We start from the raw sequence: 19,074 nt of genomic DNA, 5'->3' as shown, positions 1-19,074 counted from the left end.
TTGTTGGGTCTAACACTCTTCAAATTATTTTAAGGATAAAATATTAAACATTTTCCCAGATGTCATCTACCAGAGGTAATGTGGAAGTGCTCAGCAGGTGAAATATTTTAGTAGACTTCGATCTTCTAGCCAGCGAAGGGAAACAGTTCTGCTCAAATTAATGGAGGCGGAAACAGAGACGACAGGAGTGTCAGCAGGAGTGCATGGGCCCTGAGGCCTATAACATCCAGCTGTCTGGTCTCATAGAGTTCTTCCATGAGCAAGCTCCCATTGTCGCCTTCAAACACTTCACGTGCCACCTATAGATTCTTTACTGATCTCACAGATGTGGGCTGACACCTCCTCACCCTTCCTCAACCAGTCTTCCTCGGGGAGTGAGGATAACATGATCACGGTTTCTCACATTTGTACACACCTTTTGAGCAACATGAAAATGCACCCATAAACACATGCTTGTTGCCGTTATACACCCTACATTTACCCATTCATTTTCACAATACAGAGGTTGTTGATTGACCACTGGATGTCCTTATAAGCAGTCGCTACAGTAGATTTTGTATATTCTCTTTTCTCTCTTATAGGAGGAAGTTTGGCTGTTTGTCAGCCAGAGTTAGCAGCTTCCTTTTCAGGTGTGTGTGTGCATGGCATTTGCAGAGGTGGGTAGGAAGGCGCTATATTTACTCCGTTACATTTACTCAAGTAACATTTTGGATAAATTCAGAGTAGTTTTAGTAAAGCATACTTTTTACTTTTACACGAGTATTTATGTTAAGAAGCAACGGTACTTTTACTCCATTACAATGAGCTATGTCACTGTGGAGTGGTGAAGTCAATGCATTGACTAATTGGTACAACCCCTAGATAGGAGAACCTCTTTCTGAAGGGTTTCCTACCCAATGTTTCAATGCCAGTATATTAATGAGCAGAATAATGAGGTTTGGAAGACTTACAATAGCAAAGGTAAGTAGAAAAGAGTTAAGAAAAATTGTGAATGCTTCATATTTATACAATGCTTCACATTTATACAAATTATTGCTGCTGTAGAATTACACCTTTTTTATTTGTTATATGAATATATTATTTATACGCCCAACTAATCTAGAAAAGTATATGAACAGACGGTTGAATTAATTATATTACAATTCACCACAGCACAGAGATACACTGGTGTTCTAACTCGGCATAATTAAATACAGTACTTAACACCTAATTAACCAAGGCATTATGTATAAAACTCCCAATGTGCATGTATTTTTGGTTCATGCAGAAATATTTGCAAAGACAGTCACCATACGGCCTATGGAACAGTAAACTATTTTTGTCAATTACACACACACAATTTGCCAGGCCCGGCTAGACATCAGGGAAGGTTAACTTTCAATTTGTGGTCCTATCAGTGGTCACAGACCAAAATGTCTCTGGATGCAAACGGAGAAAATGAAACATGAGCCATATTGTGGAGTAATTAAAAATGTGGCATTGTGTACAGAGTGCAGTTTATTCTTTTGGATACCAACAATCTCTATCAACCAATTCCATACATGTCTGATTAGAAGGGGGTGCAAAGCTACAAAACAAACACAGTGACATGACCAGCATACAAATGATTACTTGATGTAAGAGGAGCAGTTTTGGGGTAATCAGTCATAGCAGTTTGGTTACAAACTCAAATTCCAGCCAATTCTGTCATTCGAAAAAGTCAAAGTGAGCTCATTTGTACCAGTGTAAGCCTGTAATGAGGCTCATCATTGCTCCTACTGACATTTAAAGACAATTAGGCAAGACACTATGAAGATACCATCACCACTTTTAGAGTGCAGTTAACATTCACGCTCTCTCCATTTTTGTATCCCTCCTTTTGAAATTTGCATGTTCTAGCTTTTTTGATTTATTGTGTATTTAGCTTTACTTTTTTTAATAACACTACCCTGAGGATTTTGAATTATGCCTTATGTACACTATCTATCTTATGTAATTCATAAAACATCTAGTTTGAAATATCAAAATATCTGCTTTCAAAAAGTAAAGCACTTTTCACAAAATTCTTGTGATGGAAGGAGACATTATTCAAAATAATCATAATCAAGGCGGCACGGTAGACGACTAATTAGAGCGTCTGCCTCACAGTTCTGAGGTCCGGGATTCAATCCCCGGCCCCGCCTGTGTGGAGTTTGCATGTTCTCCCCGTGCCTGCATGGGTTTTCTCCGGGCACTCCGGTTTCCTCCCACATCCCAAAAACATGCATGGTAGGTTAATTGAAAACTCTAAATTGCCCGTAGGTGTGAATGTGAGTGCGAATGGTTGTTTGTTTGTATGGGCCCTGCGATTGGCTGGCTACCAGTTCAGGGTGTACCCCGCCTCCTGCCCAATGATAGCTGGGATAGGCTCCAGCGTGCCCGCGACCCTAGTGAGGAGAAGCGGCTCACAAAAAGGATGGAGGGATGGATCATAATCAATCAAATCAATCAAAAATAATCCCCTCATCTTTATAATAGTTGCTTTAGTTGAGTGCCCTATTTGAATACAAAATTTAAAAATATACAGTATATTTTCCCTTTTTTCCAATGTAGTTTGTTGTCTTTTTCTAAACAAAATAGGCTTGAGGTGTAAGGCAAAGAACAAGATCACATGGAAAAGATGAATGACAGTGACAGTAGCAGTTCATCAACCCAGCAGCCTATCTGAGAGTAGCGGTCAGGGAAAATGCCATCTCTTCACTCCCCCTCACTCCTTTGTCAAGGTCAAATTATATAGGGGGAAGGGGGGGAAAAAAAGGTAAGGGTGAGACAAATGAAAGAGCACTGCTAAGGGCAACGACACACAAGCCTTTTAGCCCCTCAGCCAAATGTTAGTAGGCATTGCAATGTAGGCTATTGAAACAAAGGCTAAAAGAGGAAGAAGGGCAGTTGAAGTTCCTTTTGAGTAGCAAATCCCTGGAGGGAAATTTAAAGTAATTTAAAAGAAATTAATCGACTCACAGCGTAAATTTTCTACTTTGCGATCTACTACGAATCAGACAAGCTTTAGTTTGTATCATCTCCAGTAACTGCATTTTTAAGCAGGCAGGTTTGAGGAGTCTCAGGATGAGACCAGTTTAGACGCAAAGGTCTACTTCAACTTTTGTCAATGTAATTCTGACAGTTGAACGTGTAATAATATTTTTAGTTATTTCTCTACTTTAAAAAAAATAAAAATAATAATAATTTGTTTCACATGGTGTGCTGAAACCTGGAAGTGCTAATTCTAGGTTATACAATAATAGGATCAAATTTACACATGTGTGACAGGGAACTACATAAAAACAAAGTCCAACTTAATTCTAGTTTGGACATCTATATAGTATTTGTTGCATTTGCAGACCATATGGGTGGTGCAAGAAGGAAAACAACTGAAATAGTAGATTGAAAAGACAACAGATATTTTGGGAAATGCAGAAGGAATTAGCTAGTTTCAAAGTTTGCATCTTATTTACTGCAGCTGCACTGTATAAGCATATGAGACCATTCATGCAGAAAATACTTTTGTGCCATGAGGACATTGAAATTTAGACTTCAAGTAGTCAGCACATGGCACATTTGAAGTTAGCGTGCATTAAAAAAATGACGGGATGTACATTATGAAGTGAAATGGTGAGATGGTGTCTAGTCTGACATCTTAAGTGCATATACTGTATAAAAACAAAACAAAAAAAACAAAAAAACAAAAAAGATAAAAAAATAACACCTCAGTCCCCCCCTCAAGAAAGACAATTACAGACTTTCCACAACGCAGTGAGAGGACACGACAACAGAAACCCACACTGATTTCTCATAAATGAGCAAAGCAATGGTAAGAATTTCAGACTTGCGCTGAGTTTGGTCGAATAACAGTAGGGTGTCCTGGTCAAGCATTGTTGGACTTGTTCAAGGTGGGGAAGGGTGTGTTTTGAACTCTGTACTATGTCCAGATGTTTCTTGTTGTCTGGCCTAGTTCAGGGGAAGGGTGAGGAGGAGATTATGAAACTCTTGCTAGGCAGGAAATGGGAGACTGTTTGACTGTCCTGAGTTGTAGAAGAGAAAAATATGGAATCGTGAGCACATGATCATGAAATCAACCCAGTCACTAAAGCTTGATCTTACACTTTTATATGTAGACATGTATTTACGTCATTTTGTACACATGTATTTACGTCATTTTACCTACAATGTATAACTTTACATTAACTATACAACCAGATCTAATGTTGGTTATTCAGACTTTATGCTCCTGATGCTGCATCATCAGTAAGTGAATGAGGATACTGCATTAAAGCGCTTTCAGTACCTTGAAGCTAGAAAGGTGCTATATAAACGACATCCATTTAACATCCATTTACTCAAATCTCAAATTTTTGCATTGTAATTGACACCATGGCTTTATTACTTGTTTGATGCACTGTCCACATGAATAAATAAATGCTACAAGCCCAATAGGTCATCAACATTTTTAAACTATGGGAAAAAAACATTATGATGCCCCGAGGTGACTGTAATAATCTTTAACATGATATCTTATAACAACATGTATAGCGGTAGTCATTACCACAATAAGGCTGTAAAGTTGACTTTAAGTGGCGTTTTAAGGTGTGGCGTATTCTGGATCGAAAGCTTCTCAACATTAGGTATTAGAAAATGCAAGAGAGACCTGGGTTCCACTGAAAAGAAGAGAGTACACCTTGCTAGAGGGAAGTTGGCGATCTGTTGGACAAAGATTTTAGAGTGAATATATTACACATGTAAATTCCTCACTTAATATTGGTGCATTTGTTAATTTTTTGTCTTATATTGATGAAAGTGATTTTCATGAAAAGACCACAAACTAGCATGTTTGGTTTCAAGGTGAAAATTACATATTACGCTATTAGGATTAAGTTCACTATCATCATCTTTGGAAGTCTGTTTTGGTTGGATTCCAAAGTACAAGAATGCAATCGGATTATTAAGGGGACAGGAAGAGTTTCTTAAACCACAAAATAAATATGTTAATGATTTCCCTAGGTCAGAGACATCCGATTATTGTTAATAAATTACATCAAATTACATTTAGACTACACATTTAAAACAGAAGACCACGCTGAAAGAGCACTCAAACTATAAATATATGAATAATAAAGAAATATATATATATATATATATATATATATATATATATATATATATATATTCAAATAAAAAGGGGAAAACAGACTTCCCGTTCAGTGACTGTTTTGTGTGCAGGTTAGTTCCCTGAAACCACCTTTGTGTCAGTAAATCCTGCTTGTTGTCATGGTCTTGTGTAGTTAAACGTGTCTGCTAATGGGTTAATGGAGCTAAGTAGTTGTGGATAACCACACAAGAGTGCATGCCATTGTGTGAGACATGCTGAATTTCACAGGTAAAACCCATTAAAAGCTTCCTCTCAATCAGATTTAGAACCTCTTCTTCTGTCTTCCGTTTTCCCTAGGAGCTTTGACCTACATCTAAATAGTCATCTTCTCTTTACACCCTGTTACTTTTACTATGCTAACATCAAACTGGTGGAAGGCCTTTTTTCGTGCTTTCTGGGAACAGGGAGAAAAGTGCCCTTGGTTTTCTCTAGCAAGCATTTATAGGAATTCACTTTTTGGGAAGCTCATCAATCAAAAACACAACTTGTATGTGAGTGAAAAAACAAAGTTGCATCTGCATCATAAATATAAAATCCACTCCAATGTCCCTGTGTTTTGTTTTGCTTTTTTACCAGCTACATCATTCATCTAAAAAGAGCAATGTGCTGATATGCTGACAGGTACAGTGAGTGATATGGATATCCAATAAAAAGGGTTTTTCCAACACATCCGCCTGTACTGACACAAACTGAGACAGTAGAACAGTCAGGAACATGCTGCATGATGGAAGACAGGCCCTCACACAGGGCTGTGGCAGCAGACTAAACACAACTATACAAATCTAATTCTGGGTTTGCAACACCCAACACTGCCTTATTACAAAATATACACACTCAGCACGGTTTCTGTATCTGCTTTCTGTTTCCACTCGACTTGTTTTCTCATTCCAAAAGGTTTACTTCTTTTTTTACCAGCCCAAGACGAAGTCAATTCAATTTAATTACATTTATTTATATAGTGCCAAATTATATCAGAAGCTGTCTCAAAGCTATTTGCATGTGAAGTAGGTCTGGAACCTCACATATTAAAAGACAAACCATACCCTGCATGTACAAGCACTAGGTGACGGAGGCAAAGGGAAAAAAAACTCTAACCAAGAAACCTCAAGCAGACCCGATACTCAGTGTGTGGCAACTGTCTACAGGTTGGGTTGAGAATGATAAAGGAAGGGAACAATAGGCAGAGAGCGAGAGCGGGAGAGGGAGAGAGAGCGAGAGAGAGAGAGAAATTTATTGACAAAGGGTTTCTAATATTCCAAGATAAATAACAGTTGGTAACCAGTAACAAGAACCAAGACTGCTCTTTTGCTGACTACAAACGGATCCATACTGGCTTTTGTTTCCACCTGAAAGATACAAACCCGATAAACAAGAGAGGAAAGAAGCCAACCTTGAACTATTCAAGTATTTCTCCAAGGCAACATGTCCTCGAGCAAGTTACAGAAGCTCAAGGGATTGTGGGGGAGCAAAAGATGGGGCATCAGGAAATGACCTCTCCCGCCCTCTGTATCCGCACATTACACTGTTCCACTTTGTACGTTTGATTAGCAAGAGACTGAGCAATCAATAACCACTGGTCTTTTATGAGACTGAGACTAACAGTGTAACCCTACACTTGTGCCCTTCCTGTTCCACAGCCAATTATGTGATATGATCAATACACGTCAGCAATGGGCTATCAGCACTTCTTCATGTGATTCTAGGGCAAAGGCCTGAAATCCCCAAGCTTCCAGTGGAAACAAACATCCCAACAACCCTCCAAAGTTTCCTCCCATGTGTCATAGGGGTGCATATTATCTGTTTCCTTTGGTAAAGAGAAAATATGAAGTTGTTTATCTTTCCTGCTCGGAAGAGGCTGCCGTTTTAAAGTGTGTGTGTGTGTGTGTGTGTGTGTGCGTGCGTGTACAGCTGAGGCTGAAGGTGTCCACAGGGGGATGGGGCCTACATTGCCTCTCCCTAGAGCACAGGGGAGAGAGCACAGTCCAGATCTTAATCTGTTCTCGACCACATGAAATAGCCACAGTAAGTCTAGCACCACAACAGCTCGAATTAGACTCCTTGCTAAAGTACTGTTGTGGCAAAATGCAGCGGGCATTGTCAATACATTGAGTGAAGGAAGACAGATGACACTCAAGGTCTGAAAACCAAAACAACTGATTAACAGATTCAGAGAAAAAAATAATTAATGGAGAAGAAATAAAACATTCTTCTGTTTTCTGGCAAGAAGGGAACTGCAGGGGAGGTATTAAGCCATCTGGCTCATCACAACAGAGATTCAACTTCCTCTTTCTCATTTCTCTGTGGCGTGATGACGTCCAGCAGAGCATGGCAGGCGCTCCAAAGATAGAGGCACTACAGCCCTGCATGCCCATGCTAATCACGCCGAACAACCACCATGCAGATGGAGCCTCTTCAGAAATCAGATGGTGTCCATAAGGCTCCATGACTCCTTCGTCTCGTGCAATACAAAAAAGGGCAGCATGTTGTGAAGGTTCTTCCAAGTCGCATTCCTTTACAGAGGCAAAACACCAAAGTTACATGCACTAGGGATTGTCTCTGCAAGGTGTTTGCTGAAGAGGTGACAGAGAAAGACAACAAGACTATCCACGCTTCATATTTTCTTTGCTCAAATTGCAGGTAAGCCACAACCTGCTTTCAAATAACATTGCGTCGTTACTTAAAAAATCTATTTCCCGCAAAAATACTGTGCTTGTAACTTAGACTAACAGCTTCCACTGATGAGGTTTGCGATAGAGAAATTGATCCAGACTGACAGATACTGTACATGTTTTACTATGTGAAAAAAATACCAAACGAAGAATTGATAGTTTAATTGTAAAGCCTTGTTTTAGTACCAGTTATGATGATTCAGTCTGACTTATAAAAGTCTGCATCTGATTGAGGGGTATCTGCAACATTTGCACAACCAACATTGTCCCAGACTATCGAGAGTTGGGAGAGTCTCCCGAATGGTGGGACGTAAACATGCTGCCATTCTGGCGAATCATGCTCTAAAGTTTCAGTGTGGGTGAAGTAATTTAATTAAAAATAAAGTAATTTAATTACAGTAAGTTACCACCCATTATTTCTGTCATGTAATGTTGGTTAGACCTGACTACTTAGAATACACGATCTGACTAGAGCAGTGATTTCCAACCGTTATGGAGCCAAGGAACATATTTTACAATTGAAAAATATCACGGCACACCAACAAACAAAAATGTCACAAAAAGTAGATACATTAATTACTGTGTTTACTTCCTGCCATCTAATAGAAGACCATTCATTTGTTCTGTCTGTCACTATGCCTCACTGGCATAAATAGAGGAACAAAGATACATTATTTATTGTAAATATATTTTTGGAGCAATCAAGTACACAAGTATATACAGTAAATGAACAGATCATTTAAATAGAGACATTCCTCCATCTTGTGATCGGATCGCTGATCGGTTATCGTTTTTTTAAACTCGCTGATCGGCCCCAAAAATCCTGATGGTGTAAAGCCTACTTGTGAGATCTATTTTATCGCTTCAAGAAATAATAGCATAGACATGTATGAAAAGGTCAGCACATACATCTAAGAACACTTAAAATGATTTCAATGCCCTCAGGAGGAGAATTACCACACACAAAAGGTTTAGAAAACCTGAGTTTAGCATTGTTCTCTTCTTGTCAGTCCCATTAGCCTGTGGTGACACAGTCCCAGCTGTTCAACACAGGATGTGTCCCTAACAAGGTCCATTAGCAGTATTACCTGCATCCGGCAAGCACTGGGGTCAAGTGGCCAACAGTCGACCAAAGGCTTAGATTAAATTACCCCAGAGGGAGGGGGCTTGTCTCCCCCTTCCCAAATAGAGATTTTCAAGAAGAGTGGGCAGGCTGTTTTTTTTTTTTTTTTTAACTTTGCTTTGTGGTTTATTCACTCTCACTGATTTAATTTCCAAAGATAGATCTCCAAGATGAAGATTTTATGTTAATGGCGTGGCCCACAAAACTTAACGCAACTGGATGAAAGTGAAGTAAAGAAGATGTTATCATGGCTTTCAGATCATGTGGCATATACTTTGCATGGCAACATATGTTGAACACTAATATTCAACTTTTTCACCATTGAGGAAGTGATATCCAAACTGATCATGTGATCGGAAATCTGGGCTCATCACATAATTTTCAGCTGATCGGTATCTTTTTTATTACCAGAGCCAGCTTCATGTTGTAAATTATGTATTTGTAGATGCAAACAACGACGGTCGAACGAGTACGTCGCTTTAGACTATAGTGTTACTTTATCTTTCCATTTCCTGGGCCCCCAGATACTCAAAAGGCGAATTCACAATGCATTACACAGCAGCACATTTGTCCAGCTTGTGTTTGGGGAGCAAAAGATATGTCCACAAGGTTTCGCTTTTATGGCCAAAAGTCAGGGCAAGCCCAAAGATACTACACACTAAGTCTGCAAAACCACACAGACCACATGACAGAACATTATGGTAAAACAGTTTGCTGGCTGAGCAACATCGTGCAAGAGTTCACAGAATAACAGGTTAGCAAATGTAACGCATTTAAAAAACATACAATGCAACCTCGATTTAACGGAACCTGATTTAACAGATATCGGATGTAACGGACAGAAAATACTGTCCAAAAAGAGTGTTCTGCCGTTTGTCTGTGAGTTCCACAACTGGGCGCTGTTGTTTACTAGAGCTGTGGCGCAATCAATAGGCAGAGACTGGGAAACATATTTCCGGGTTGTGTCGCTGTTGTCACAGAATATACAGTATGAAGACTAGATCCCCCTAACAGACGTGGCGGCCATGTTGGATGTAGTGACATTTCATCATGGGCAATGCAAGAAAATTAACTTGCTGTCGCCGTAGGTACACAGCTCATCTTCACATCACATCTATGGCTGCTGTTTACTGGAGCGAAGGATCATCGTATAGTTAGTACGCTCAATGATGTTGAGCACACGTCTCTGGAACATGCTAATTTTGGTACGGAATACTGTAAAGTTTTTTGTCAAGCCCTTCTCGATCCATCGCATCCAGTCTTAACGGAGGTGGAAAAAGGAGGTGTGCGAACCTTGCATCTATAAAAGTGACCTTCGACTCGACATTGTTCCACCAGCTACAACCATTATCACCCCCCCCCCAAAAAAAAAAATTTGTACTGAAAAAAGCGCTTCAATTAAACAGACACCCCCTTTTAGTCTATTAATTCAAGGGTCCACTCCATCCATCCATACATCCATCCATTTTCTACCGATTATACCGAGGTCGGGTCGCGAGGGCAGTAGCTTTAGCAGGGACACCAAGACTTCCCTCTCCCCAGCCACTTCATCCAGCTCTTCCGGGGGGATCCCGAGGCATTCCGAGGCCAGCCGGGACACAGTCTCTCCAGCGTGTCCTGGGTCGTTCCCGGGGTCTCCTCCCGGTGGAACGTGCCCGGAACACCTCCCCAGGGAGGCGTCCAGGAGGCAGCTGAATCAGATGCCCCAGCCACCTCATCTGACTCCTCTCGATGTGGAGGAGCAGCGGCTCTTCTCTGAGATCCTCCAGGATCTCACCCTATCTCTAAGGGAGAGTCCGGACACCCTGCGGAGGAAACTCATTTCGGCCCCTTGTACCCGGGATCTTGTTCTTTCGGTCACGACCCACAGCTCGTGACTATAGGTGAGGGTAGGAACGTAGATCGACCGGTAAATCGAGAGCTTCGCCTTTCGGCTTAGCTCCTTCTTTACCACAACGGATACAAAGTCAGTATCACTGCAGACGCTGCACCGATCCGTCTGTCGATCTCCCCGTTCCATTCTTCCCTCACTTGTGAACAAGACCCCAAGATACATGAACTCCTCCACTTGGGGCAGGATCTCATCCCCGACCCGGAGAGGGCACACCACCCTTTTCCGACTGAGGACCATGGTCTCAGATTTGGCGGTGCTGATTCTCATCCCAGCCGCTTCACACTCGGCTGTGAACCGCTCCAGCGAAGCAAACTGGTTGCATTTGACGAGGCAATAGTATTGGTTGTGGATAAGCAGAGTCCAACCACCAACAACGCAGCTGTAGGGAATCTAAAATCTAATTCATATTCAATGCCTTCTTCTAGGCCAAAGCAGCAAATATTTTATTGGAAGCTGGACAAAGAGGAAGAACCTCAATTACTGTGAGCAGAAGAGGCAAGCTCTGTGTGAGATTTGGAGCCCTGTGGCGTGCTGAGAACACTTACATGCAAGCACATGTACGTGCAGAAACAATAGCGGTGATACCCGTGCACGCACGCACACACACACACACACACACCTTAGTCATCCCAAAGGTATTCACAACTATCTACCTAACATAGAAAGAAAAGGATGAGAAGGAACTGGTGAAGAAAAAGCAGAACATAAAGGAGGTCTCAGAGGGTCTCATCTTTCAGACAGCCTAAGGTGCTGGATTCACAATATGTACACCTACTTGGAGCTCTGATGAATCTCCAAACATCAGAGCACATTAGGAATCCACTTAAAACCTTGAGGTTAAGATTAATGCTTTGCTGCCTTAAATAGAGATGCCTTTAGGAATACAAGCAGGGATTTATCTGACCCCCTAAAAAGGTCATCTTTGGTTGCTTCATTGCAAGAGCTGCTTTTTCAAACATACCTTTGTTATTGTGGACTGAGACTCATTCCGTTATATGAGTTATTGGATTTGTTGCCATTATTACTCACTAAAATAGCTGTACGGTACGCAACACATCCCTTCAGTTACTTTGGATTTCAAACACGTTAATGTGTTTGTGGCTCACTGCTCACGATTAACTTAATGAATATCACAATGGTCCTTCACTGCGAACTATAAGGATGCATGAATAGACATTTCCCTTTTCCGCCCCTTATATTGACAATTCCAAACATACAGTATATCGAGCCCAACTCTGCTGGGTCCGGATTTCTGAGCTTTTCCACATTTTTATACCATCATTGACACAGTCACGGCAGCAAATCAAAACCTTTTGCTTTTGTTAAGTGTCTCGGGAGTCTCACATGCATGATTCTAAACATATGAGGATTCAGCGAAATAGACAAGGCTAAAAGCAAATGCATTTTACTCATCCATTATAGTCCACCAATGACACATGCTTTAATGTACTACCTGTCCTCATTTGGGTTACGAGTGAGTTGGAGCCCGTTGCAGTCGACTTTGGCCAGGAGGCAAGCTACACGCTGCTGGACTGGTCACCAGCCAATCGCAGTAAAGAAGGATTCTCTACTTTTTTTTTTTTTTTTTTAACTTTTGTTAAATGTTCCTTAACATTTCAGTGAATATTGGTAAAGTTTAATGTAGGCATATACAACAGATCTATGAAGGTATAGAAGGTCACACTCAATTATCGGCACGTGCTTCTGATAGGGCACGTTTCCACGACAAAAGTGCATTTGAATATTCAACTCCGTGAGTATTTGTGATTAAGGTTATAGGCGTAATGTGTCATACTTGCCTCTGTTGATGTCCTCCATTTTAGAAAGTGAATGTCGCATCAGTGTTTAGGCGGGAAGAATACTTTAATTTGAGGCCCTTGGTCTCTGTTTGCATTTTCAATGTCTAAAATGCTTCTATCAGTTTTTGTGTTTTGTCAGTGGTTGTTTTTCATGTTTTACGACATTGATCAACTCAGTTGAAACCTGTGAAACCCCCATAGATGTTTTGGTTATTGGTCCACACATGACCAACTGTGTATAATGGAACTTCAAAGTATATTTAGGGTATAATGTAGTAAAGCTAAGCTGGTTTAAATCGAAGTAGTAGCTGTAAAGTACGAGGACTGCACGGTATTTTGTTTGCGCATTGTCGTCGCGATGTACGTATACACAATAGTCACATTGCAAGGTCTGCTGCGATGTTGGTGTACTGTAATATACAGTGAATCAATTGTAATGTTAAAAGTGACCAACAGAGGGACCTGTTTGGACCCGCTGCATTTCCTATTTCACTCTTCAGAATTAAACGACTGTAGACAGGCACGCGGCAGCTGCGTGAGTGCGAAGTGCGTTCAGGGACATTGTAAAGGGGAGTGAATGTGTTCTTACGTAATACAATACATAATTGTAAAAATGTATTACTATAAAAAATATGATTTGTATTAGAATGCTTTAATTAAAACACTGTACAAGCACACTGTGATAATCTGGATTTTATTTTGTTTTGTAATATAAGAATAGATACTTTTTTTTTTTTTTAATATAGTCAGCCAGAACTGCGAGGAATGAAAAGTTATCAATGTCCTTTCACTATTGTTCCTGTCATACTGCATTGTGTGTTTTTGTTTCAGATTAAGGACTAAAGTCCTGTTTTGTTTAATTCCTCATTTAAAAAAAAAGAAAAAAATAATAAAAAAAGACAATTCACGCAACATGTTTATCTTTGTGTTTTTGAGATTCTAGGGTGAAAGCTGACTGTATGGGTGGCAACTTTGGGGAAATGAATGAGGGTAAGAACCCCTCAGCAACATATTGGGGAAAAGAAAAGAACTATGAATTGGTTTGTTTTTTGGCCGGTGAACTATACACTAAACTAGTTCCTTTTTGGAATTGTGAACTGAACTTTGAACTAGTTCGCATAGAAATGAACTCTCCCAACATTGATCCTGTATTGCAATATCGCAGGTTTACAAAAAAACTAAATCACAGTCATTTTTTCCAGTATCGTGCAGCCCTAGTAAGTACTCACTCAGTTTACATTGTCCAATGACAATACCCCATTTATTATTAAGAAAATACTGCACGCAATTAACTAATTCTAGTGGAATAACCTGGCAAGACAACTACAAGTACAAAGTGCGGAAACTTTTTTTTTTTTTGGACCATTTTTCATTTTATTATTTCATATTTACAAGCTACGTCTGTTTTTCGTAAAAATATTTACTAATAATTACTTTAGTAATGTGTTAGCATAAGTTGGTGATAGAGATTGTGTGTTCTGACTTAGAAAAAAAGGGGTTCTGACGTGCTGTAAGAATGGAATCATGGATCTCCTGTATTGTTGTTAAGGTAAACCATGAAAAGGTGAGATGCCAAAAGACAGTGCGCAAGCAAGCAGCACTGAGGGGAGGGGAACACTTTACGCCATTGTGGCGCCAGGGTTCAGAAGAGTTACAAAACAAATGAGCAATTCCTGAGGTCATGCAACAATGCAGGGCCAAGTCAGTGATGGAATCATGGTAATGTTTGGACCTTTACCATAGTTTTCAGAGGTGACATTCCAGTTAGAATTTCAGTAAATTATTCTTCCAGTATGCAGTTTTGTGTTTCTGCTGTGTTGGTCTCGAGACTTGCACGGAAAGCGCTAACTGGGATCACAGCCAACCATTAGAGCATTTTGGTCAGTAGGTTCTATTAACAGTATCAAATGGCTTATTGGAAAACACTTTCCTTTGTTTCTGAATGCGGTACATTCAAGTCGAGTCCACTAAACCATTTTAAAGCTCTAAACCCTGCAGGTCAAACATACTTGAGGTCATGGTGACTTAATTAAATGCAGGGCATAATCACATACATTGGTTTCGGAAACTATCAATCACCATGGAAGTGTAGCAGTTTCAAAACACATTTTGTCGAGAACAAATAATGCAAACAGTGCGCTTGACCCCCTCTTCATTTGGCTAAGCCATGAGACTGTGTTAAAGCACACACTTTGACCTTTTACTTATAATAAATCATGATGTGCTTCTGTTCAGTCGCCAGATTTTTGTTTAACCAATTTGTCACTGAAGCCCCCCCCACTCCTCCACTCTCGCTGCAGATCTCATCGTGGGATTAGTGGGCGGATCAAAGTGTGCCATCCCAACCTCTCGCTCGCCTTGTAATTAAAGGAGGCCAAAGCTTTGTGGAACAGATAAGTTGAGGCTAATGGTGGCTACCAGGAGAAAGAGAACGAGAAGACAAAAAAAAAATCCCACTGCAAGTTGAAAAATAGACATTAGTCAATGATACATCAGAGAAAGGGAAAGGCCCTGTGGTTGTTTGATGAAAAATTCATCAAAACTCAACAATATTCTGATTACAGAGCAACATAAATCTGAATTTCTGTTTTTCAACACAAATCTACTTCTACAAATTATTTGAACATTTGGCTATTGCAGAAGACTCAGCCATCCAAGACACACTTTTAAAGTAATAAGAAGAATTACTATGTGCTGCAATCACTGCAATGTGATGAGCCATTGGCCTTTGCTATTATGCCATGATGACCGAGACTGTTAAAAACATTCACTCATCACATAAAATCACAGACTCCTTGCAATCTCACAAAAAGTACTGTTGTGAGGGAATGAGTCTGGTGTGATACACTCAAGTGTACTACTTCGTACCCTTGAAACTTAACTTTTGAGCCCTGGAAATAGTACAACCAGCTACCTAGAAGTGTTAAAAAAAAGCACTATGGCATACAATAGATTGGAGCTCAAGGGACATAAATTGACTTGTAATGTACCCATCGGCTCAGTACTATTCCAGACTTCAGGGTGAACATTGAAGAAGAGGTAATATAAATAAATGCCTGCCATTCTCATTCTACCACAGTGGTCAAATGAACTTCCTCTGGCAGCCAAAGCTTCCTCATGCTGGCTGTGGAAAACGTATTTCAGCTGAAGTAGAGAAAATGAGGCATAGGAGGGGGACTGACTGCATGTCCACTTCTGTTCATTGTTTAACAACGCAGGGTGATTTCAGCTCTTCTTTGCAACATTTCATAGATAGAATAACAGTAGATTATTAACTTTTGATTACATTTACACATGATGATGTTTTAGCAAAAAATGGATACAAAGGGTGGCATTTTGGCTGATCTTTTACACGACAGTTCTAACAAACATATTCCTGTGGAATTGGAATCTTTTAAAATGACAGTGTTACTGTTTCCATACAAACACGCCACATAAACTTGAAGGGTAGGCCAAGCAGTTGTGCGACATACACATAGTGCTTCTTTACAAAATGTCATCACCAACTGCTAGACTGGCATACATACAAGTGTGTTCAATGTTTTTGCAGGTTCGTGTACAGAGGGATCATTCTGACATATTCATGTCAAACTTTAAAAAAATAATAATTTTGCAAACTGAATTTTACTAGGTTGTTGTCATGTTAACATACGCTGAAACTACAACTTGCAGTATTGTTTGGCATAACCAAACGCACAATGCACAATGATGGCTTTCCAACATCTTCCCCCAAGTTGAATCTATCACGCCACACCCATCTGCTCCTCCAAGCAGGCTGTTTAAAATCTAAAAAGGAAACTGCTGCAAATGTCTGTTCTCTGCAGATGCACATATTTACTTACACTTACATTGAGCAACACATAGTCTCCTTTAACCTGTGTCAAACATGAAGATGCTTTCCATCACATGTGATGTACAATGTGACACAGATGTTCAAAACATGCATGCAGATGGGAGCAAAACAGGAGAAGTGTGCAGGCGTGGGACCTTTTCTCTTTTTATTTCATGACTGAAATAGACCCTGTGTATATTTTAAGCATAGAACTACTCAGTTAGGGGTGCAGCTCTATCATTTGGGCTGCAGTCAAGGGTGTGTGTGACACATGTGACAATGCAACAGGGGAAAGGACATTCAAATGTCCAAAGTGAATTCATAGAACAGTAGTTGGTCTTAATCGGAGAAGTGTGCGGTGCACATTTCTCCGACATCACTTGCAGACTCACCTGTGACATCTGTGGCCTGAAATTGATCTCCTTCAGGTCCACGGATCCAGGGGAGAGATTGTGCAACATCTGGCACAGGAGCACGCCGTCACGCAAGGCTTGCGCGAGATCGAACACGGCAGCTGAGGGCCACACGACCCGGTGGTTCTGGGGCAGAACCTTGCAGTCGATCAGCCAGCGCCCGCATTGCCTCCACTCCTCCATAGCGTTCAGCTGCAAATACGCTCACAATCTCACGAACGCAAAGCAAAAGTGACGAGTCCGCCAAGTGGGTTCCCACAGGGCTGGAAGCTACCACACGCTCACTCCCTCGTTTTTCATTCACTATCGGGCAAATTCATAACTTTTTGTGATGGGCGCATGTCAGCCAAGAGTGGAGATGTAAACCAGTGAAATAAAAAAAAATAAAAAATTTATTAAAAAAAAAAAAAGCCGGAATAAGCTACACGGCGGCGGCGTCACTCGAAATTTTTTCTCCTCTTCATCCTTCAAAAGTTTTCCAGGCGTACAAAAAAAACATGAAAAGTGAAGGTGTGGTCCCAAAAACGGCTGCTTTGACATGTACAGCGACAAACACGCACACACAAGACGTGTTGCGTTGCTGGCTCAAAGCGAGCAAGCCCGCCCGTCCTCTCTCAGTTCATTTGAGGAAACACGCTAAAAAAGAAAGGAAAGAGCAATACTTGGACCGCGCGACCATCCTGCTTGAGCAGCAAACTCCGGAAACATCCAGGCCGGAGGGGAACAATGAGTTTATCCGGTTTACGTTACTATATTGGGCGCTTGTGAACAACCCTCCGAGTGTCTTCCCAGTTTTTGCTTTGCTGTGATTTCAGCCGCCTCGCGCGTCCGTTCTCTTTTTTCTCTCTCTCTCTCTGTCTCTCGAGTCTCGCCCGTCGTTTTCCCCCGGCGGACTCAAAGAGATGTTCAAGTCCCAAAACTCCCGAACGGAGCGACACAAATGTCCGGACAAAGCGTACGCTCTTGACCCGAAGGTCCAACGAGCTCCTGCGTGCCGCTAGCCCCTCCCTCCGGGTCAAGCGTCAGTACGGTGTTGACACTTTGTTAGAGAACCTCCACACTCTTGTGCATTTCTATCCGTTTTTTTGTTTTGTTTTTTGAATGGTGCTTGACGATACGCTCTCTGGTGGCGGAATCTTAGCACTGCATGGGCAGGGTTGCTGCTTGCTCAGCCCACCCATTACTTACATTCGAAATGTATGCAAGGGTGCGAGTTAAAGAAGAGAGGGGACAATCCAAAATCTGTGCTCAAATAAGAATGCTGCTACTTTACAATAATGCGACTCAAGTAAAAAGTAGTCCTCCGAATAATGACCTGAGTAAGGGGAAGTACTACTCAGATGCTGAGCAACTGCTGAGTAAGCCATTATTATTTTTTATAAATCAGAGCATAAATGTCAAAAAGACAGAAATATAAAATTGACAAGAGCGAGTAGTATAAACTGAAGGATGGTAAGTAATTTCAAACCTACCCCATACACCAATTAAACATCTCTTTTCGAGGAAATCGATTGCCATCCACTGAATCGTTTTCTAAATGAACCAATATCATCCTTGAATCGAATCGGCAACGACGAATCGTGATGCGAATCGTATTGTTGCTCCAACAAATCGCATGTCTAAATGAATGTCTGTTGCTACAGGTACTGTCTGTACTGTATGTTTACCAGCTGCGAACTGGCTCAGACCAGTGGTGGTTCTAGCCCGCCAGACTGGGTCGTCAAATTATCAAATATGAATATTACGGTCACATCCTATCCATTTTGGCAACGGGGTGGGTGCAGATAAAAAAAATGTGTGAGTGTGAGTACAAATGGTTGCTTGTCTATGTGCCCTGCCATTGGCTGGGGACCAGCTCAGGGTGTACCCCACCTCTCGCCCAGTCAGCTGAGATAGGCTCCAGTACACCCGCAACCCTAGAGTGAGGATAAGCGGTACGGGAAATGGATGGATGGATATATATATATATCCATCCATCCATTTTCTGAGCCGCTTCTCCTCACTAGGGTCGCGGGCGTGCTGGAGCCTATCCCAGCTGTCATCGGGCAGGAGGCGGGGTACACCTTGAACTGGTTGCCAGCCAATTTAGAGTCTCCAATTCATGCATGTTTTTGGGATGTGGGAGGAAACCAGAGTACCCGGAGAAAACCCACGCAGGCACAGAGAGAACATGCATGAAT

General features: G+C 41.1%; 1 protein-coding gene across 12 annotated transcripts in view; it reads right to left on the bottom strand.

Annotated features, from left to right (window-relative positions):
* Positions 1-17,974, bottom strand: part of vav2 (vav 2 guanine nucleotide exchange factor) — a 196,518-nt gene extending 178,544 nt beyond the window's left edge. For 5 of the 12 annotated variants that reach the window (XM_061799997.1, XM_061799992.1, XM_061799991.1 and 2 more), the window contains exon 1: positions 16,874-17,974. In XM_061799997.1, the coding sequence (XP_061655981.1) occupies positions 16,874-17,077 (204 nt within the window). In that variant the 5' untranslated portion in view covers positions 17,078-17,974. The remainder of the gene's footprint in view (positions 1-16,873) is intronic. The other 7 variants (XM_061799990.1, XM_061799994.1, XM_061799993.1 and 4 more) reach the window with 2 other exon arrangements.
* Positions 17,975-19,074: the final 1,100 nt, after the last annotated feature.

The sequence above is a fragment of the Phyllopteryx taeniolatus genome, chromosome 15 (genome assembly GCF_024500385.1).
Source record: "Phyllopteryx taeniolatus isolate TA_2022b chromosome 15, UOR_Ptae_1.2, whole genome shotgun sequence".
NCBI classification, from domain to species: Eukaryota; Metazoa; Chordata; class Actinopteri; order Syngnathiformes; family Syngnathidae; genus Phyllopteryx; species Phyllopteryx taeniolatus.
The sequence above is the reverse complement of the archived record's forward strand: the minus strand, read 5'-3'. Positions and strand labels throughout refer to the sequence as shown.